Source organism: Dipodomys ordii, unplaced genomic scaffold (genome assembly GCF_000151885.1).
Source record: "Dipodomys ordii isolate 6190 unplaced genomic scaffold, Dord_2.0 Scaffold39, whole genome shotgun sequence".
Taxonomy (NCBI): Eukaryota; Metazoa; Chordata; class Mammalia; order Rodentia; family Heteromyidae; genus Dipodomys; species Dipodomys ordii.
The window spans coordinates 10,694,721-10,700,720 of record NW_012267255.1 but is presented as its reverse complement, the minus strand read 5'-3'; the positions used below and the strand labels follow the sequence as shown (position 1 = coordinate 10,700,720).

The following is a 6,000-nucleotide window of genomic DNA, read 5'->3' as shown; positions in this document are numbered from 1 at the left end:
TGAAAAAGAAGTAATATATATCTGTAGAAATGGTGACCTACACCTTGAAGGATGAACAAGAATTTGACAGGTTGAGGCTGGAAGAAAATACATTTAAGCATTGGAGCAGCATAAAGAGAGGAACAAATGTGAAAATACATGACTCAGTGGAGAACAGAAATTCGTGCAATTTGTTATGGAGGTGCTTTGGAGCCAGTAGTAGAAGTGAAGCTGGGACATCTCTCTGTGGCTCTGTTTTATAAGACATTGGAAAATTAATGATTTGGGTTTACATCCTCAGAAATATTTTTCTACATCTTTGTAAATAAGATATAAACTACTTTTGTATATCTTATAGAATGCTGGAATCAGATGACTACATGTATTCTGTGGATAATTTGCTTTTCAGAACCCCAGATGAAGTTGAAAAGTACGTATCTTGAAGAGTGATAATATAGCGTATCTCTTTTAATTTTAAGGAGTTTTAATTTTCTCTCTGGTAAATACAAAAATGTAGAAACTGACATTTTTGTTAGATATTTGGAAGCTGTGAACTTCAGATATAAAGGAGTAACTAACATTTAACATCTTTTGTGTTATAGTTTTAAAAACAGATTGACCATTTATTTGCATTCTGGTTATTCTTGGCCAAGGTAAAGACTGAAAGTAGTGGTGAAAGTAAATCAGTACAAGAAGTGATGGCACCTTTAGGAAACAGAATAGCCAAATGCCAAAGGCCAAGTGGGATAGGCAAGTAGAGGTGGAAATAAAGATGTGGGACCAAAGGCAACAGGAAAATATTAGTCTTTTAAAGTCTATAAAGACTGTTATAGTAGTCTATTAAAATAGGTGGTCTATTAAAGACTAGCTGTTAAAGAGGTTTTAATATGATTACACTCACATCTAAATTTTCCATTTATTTGTATTATTGTATTACTGTGTTATGAAATATTTATTACTCTTATTTTTTCTTACTCATTCTTTCATTTACTGAAATATTCAAATACTGATTGAGTGCTGAGAGGGTTATAAAAAGAATAAAACAGACTTTTACTTAAATTAAAAAATCGAGTTGAGATTGAAAATGCTATTGTTTTGTGGCCTGTGGTGAGGAAGTACATCATGGTGGAACCATATGGCAGAGAAAACTCTTGCCTCAAGACAGCTTGCAGGCAAAAAGACAGGAAGGAGTTGTGGTTTTAATGTCCCCTTTAATGCTGTGCCCCCAGTGACTGGAGTGTCTTCCTACTAGGTCCCATCTCTTAAAGGTTCTACCACTTCCAGTAACACAGGCTGGGACCAATCCTTAAACACATAGGCCTTTAAGGGACAATTATCCGAACTATAGCAGGTATGCAATAAGCAGTTACATTTTTCCTGGACTAAAAAGTACATATTAGAAGAATTAAACTGTGATGTAGTCTAAGAGCATTAGAGAAGTTTGGCATTATTTGGAAGCCACTGAGGGATTTTGAATGGAGTATGATGATGTAAACAATTCCAAAGTAATGTGATAGGAACATGTAAAATATATTAGTGTGAAAGCCTAGAGGTAGTGAGGGCAGTTAAGACTCTGCTGTTCTCAACTAGACACAATTATAACAGTGACAGTGGAAATAAAAGAAAAATGATGTGTTATAAAGTGTTATAAAGATGTTGCAGTAAAACTGGAACATTTTTTCTCTAGAGAGAGAAAGTAAGATCATGTGATTTAGATTTTGGTGATTAGAAGAATGGTGATACTTCTAGAAAACAAGGAAATCACAAGGGGATTTGATTTTAGGAGGAGGCTGAATAGTGGAGTCAGATAGATGCCTCATATATTACCCTCTTTCTCAGATTTTCTGGAATACTCCCTATCAGAAAACATAACATTAGGCTTAAACTGCTATCCTTAAGAAACAATAAAAACAAAACAAAAACTTCTTGCAAGGTTTGGCTTTGGCTGGAGTCTGAGAACTTAGATTTCAGGAAGTTCACCACTATTAATTGATAACAGAGGCTACCTGTACAAGAACGGCTTATACAAATATAGCTTAAGCTAAAAAGCTTTTATTTTGGGATTCTGGAATTTCTGTGTCCAACAGAGGATGCTAATACATCAAGAAGGGGCCAGGGTTCCAATATCCCTTTAAAGGGATTGTCCTCAAAATCCCTGGGCACTGAGGCCCTAATGCGTTTCTCTCATTGGTAACATTTCATTCATGTTGTCATACATCTCATTACTTAATGTGACCAGTGTGACTCCAGTGGGAGAGGACCATTGAAAACTTGTGCTTGGTTTCCTCATAGCAAGGAGTAGTACATAATCTTGAGTGTGATCTTGGTGATGTTTCAACATAGTTCTAAACTTCAGATACTCTGGCCTGTTATCAGATAATGTGCTATAGGTTTTTGATTGGAAAAATAGGTCCATAGCTAAGTGCTATAAGAAACAACAAAATAAAAGACCAGGTCTTTTACTTCAAAGAGTTTAACATCCTAAATGAAAATGGACAGAAAATGAAATAAATATACTAAAAAATAATAAATGAGCTGGGCACTGATGGCTCACGCCTATAATCCTAGCTGCTCAGGAAGCTGAGATCTGAGGATCACAGTTCAAAGCCAGCCTGGGCAGGAAAGTCCATGAGACTCTTCAATAAACCATTCAGAAAACCTGAAGTGGCACAGTGGCTCAAGTGGTAGAGCGCTATAGTGTGTTGAGCTGAAGAGCTGAGGGATGGTGTTCGGCCCAGAGTTCAAGCCCCATGATGGACCAAAATAATAATATAATATAATAATAATAATTGAAAATATACTAAAATAAACACTATATATATAAAATACTATGTAAAGATAGGCCAGAATGTATGATTCTTTTCTGAACTTTATTTCCTGTTGCCTAACACATTTTCTTTTGACTGGAAAATAACTACAACAATAGTTACAGTTACAAGACAGTGATAAGATCCCAGCTGAAAGATGAGTAAAGATGCTGAGGTTGCCAGTGACCACACCATTTACTATATAGACTCATAAAGAGATTGTCAGTTTCAGCTGATTCTTTTTTTTGGGGGGGAGGTCCGGTCATGGGACCTGAACTCTGGGCCTGGGCGCTGTCCCTCAGCTCAAGGCTCAAGGCTAGTGCTCTACCACTTGAGCCACAGTGCCACTTCCGGCTTTTTTTTCTTTTTGCTTATGTGGTGCTGGGGAATCAAACCCAGGGCCTCATGCATGCAAGGCAAGCGCTCTACCACTGAGCCACCTTCCCAGCCCAGTTTCAGCTGATTCTTGTACTTCATTTTAGCTGTTGCTTCAACTAGTTTGTAGAGGTTCTAGATGAAGACTATTTCAGTTAGGATGTTAATTTTTAATAATGTTACAGGAATAACCTAGAATAGTAGTAATAGTATCATTGCACATTCTTTCCCATGATAATGAGTGAGGTGTGTCATAAGTAATGCATAATGTATGATGCATTATGTATAGTTAAAATGCTACCATTTGAGAATTATTTACTATTTACTATTTTACTGTTTATGGTAGAAAGTTGAGGAATGTTTAACAAAGTTTGTTATAATTTTACTAACATATATTCATATTTTATACTTTATTTAGCTTTCCAGACAATGAAAAATCATTGGATTGGTTTCTTCCTCCTGCTTCATTGACTACTGATATTCCAGATATTCAGGAATTAGAGGAAGAAATAGAAAGTCATAAACTATTAGGTAAATTACCACATGGGTTGTGAAGCCAAACTCAGGCAGTTAATGTTAATATAGCAAAATCTAATGACACATTAAAATGTTAATTCCTTTATCTTAGTAAAATGAAATGGAAGAGGCTTCTCTTACTCAAAATAGTTCCCTTCAAATCTTAAGATCTAAAATACATTTATTCAATGTACAAGATACCATCACACACTTGTTTGGATCCTACTCTGTGAATATTTTTTCTTCTGACTGTTAAAACTCCTGTCACTGTTGTTTAGTTTGTCATGTTCTCTACTAATGCCAAGGTCCTCTGGGATCCAAATCCTTGAAGTATATTAACTAAAAATGAAAAGGTGCAAAAGATTGTATATAGTTTGACATTTTTATAGAACTCAAAAGCAAGGCTCAGGCTGGAAATACAGCTCAGTAGTAGAGTATGTGCTTAGCATGTGTGAGAGACTGAGTTCAATCCTCAGGCCTTGCAAAAAAACAAAGAAAACAAAAACACATTCAAACTATGTATTATCTAATGTAATATTTCTAGAAAATTTTAATATTCTTATTAAGCCTCATATTTTATATGTCTTATAAAAATGCACTCGAATGTAGCAAATAATACATAGCATGTATATTGTAGTATATATATATATATATATATATATATATATATATATATATATATATATATGGAAACTACTAATAAAAGACATGAATCACTGAGAATTAATAAAGATTAAACAAAAGAGACTTCTAGACTCCCACTAGGCCTCCTAGAGATTCTTGAAAATCTCTGTAAAGAAAGCTTTAAAGTTCTTTTACTCTAATACAGGTTTAAAATTGTCACATTTCCTTGTCTGGATATTAGGGTCAAGATTATAAAATAAACCAGGTGCTGGTTGCTCATGCCTGTAATCCTAGGTACTCAGGAGGCTGAAATCTGAGGATGATGGTTCATAGCCAGCCTGGGCAGGAAAGTCTGTGAGACTCTTATCTCCAATTAGTCACCAAAAATCTAGAAGTAAAGCTGTGGCTCAAATGATAGAGCACTTGCCTTAAGCAACAAAGCTCAGGAACAGGGCCCAGGTCCTGAGTTCAAGCTCCAGGACTGGCACGCACACACACACACAGTAAACTAAAAAAGTGTTGGGGTTGTGTTTCAGGTGGCAAAGCATCTTCCTAGTGAGTTCATATCCTAGTATTGTCAATGAAAATTATATGAAGTATTAAATCTGCATAATTGCTTGTAAATTATATCATTTGGGAAAAATTATAGTTATTTTTTAGGTCAGGAACTAAACCTATTTTTTAACATAGATGCTCTATAAATTGTGAATTTGATTATAATAATTCTGACTTAAGGCTGGGTGCTGGTGCCTCTAACCTGTACTTCTGCTACTCAGGAGGCTAAGATGTGGAGAATTGTGGCTAAATGCCAGCTGGAGGAGAGAAGTCTGAGGGATTCCACCTCCAGTTAACCAGCAAAAAGCTTGGTTGGAGGTGGGTTCAAGTGGCAGAGTGTCAGCTGTGAACCAGAAGCTGAACAAGCTCAAGGCTCTCAGTTCAAGTCCTGGTTCCAGGCAAAAACAAACAAACAAACAAAAGTGCTTTTTTTTTTTGAGCTTTCTTCAATAGCCACCTGGATTTCAGACCTACATATAGTATTGTAGATTACATTGAACTAATTTTTTCTTTTAATTTTTTAAATCTACCTATAAACTCTTTGGAAAAACTTTAGCAATTTTTTCCATTATCATCTTGAAAATTTGTTTTAATAAAGAACATGTAATAATAATTAACATATTCCTTTTTCCTAGGTCAAGAAAAGAGACCACAAATGTTGACATCAAATTTAAAGATTACTAATGACTATGCAGATTATGTATTACCAAGACAAAACATGCAATTTTCCCTTAATAAATATGAACAAGATAATCTAAATTCAGGAAGAATGGATAACAGTAATTTATCACATATTGCTGGCAAACTGACTTATGGTTCTTCTCAGAAATATAAAAGTTACATGGGCATTGAAATGGCACCGTTTGAAAAAAATGTTCTTGGTGAAATGGAATTAGTCAATATGGCAGAAGATAAAGGAGAAAGCACATCAGCATTTCGAAAAAGGTAAATAAGTGAACTAAATAATATTCAATTAAAAAATATGCCTAAAAAACAATATCCAAAGTATTAAATACAATAGACTATAAATGAGAAAACAGTACCAGGAGAGGCAATTATGTGCTAGCCATTGTTAGGTCTGGAGGCTTATCTTTTAGTGGGCAGGCACAAACAATAAAAATACATGGTTAAATACCTTAAATGC

General features: G+C 34.9%; 1 protein-coding gene across 1 annotated transcript in view; it reads left to right on the top strand.

Annotated features, from left to right (window-relative positions):
• Positions 1 to 335: 335 nt before the first annotated feature.
• Positions 336 to 6,000, top strand: part of Hfm1 (HFM1, ATP-dependent DNA helicase homolog (S. cerevisiae)) — a 75,166-nt gene continuing 69,501 nt past the window's right edge. The window contains exons 1-3 of the mRNA XM_013018241.1: positions 336 to 409; positions 3,580 to 3,692; positions 5,492 to 5,801. Coding sequence (XP_012873695.1) covers positions 339 to 409; positions 3,580 to 3,692; positions 5,492 to 5,801 — 494 coding nt within the window. The 5' untranslated portion in view covers positions 336 to 338. The remainder of the gene's footprint in view (positions 410 to 3,579; positions 3,693 to 5,491; positions 5,802 to 6,000) is intronic.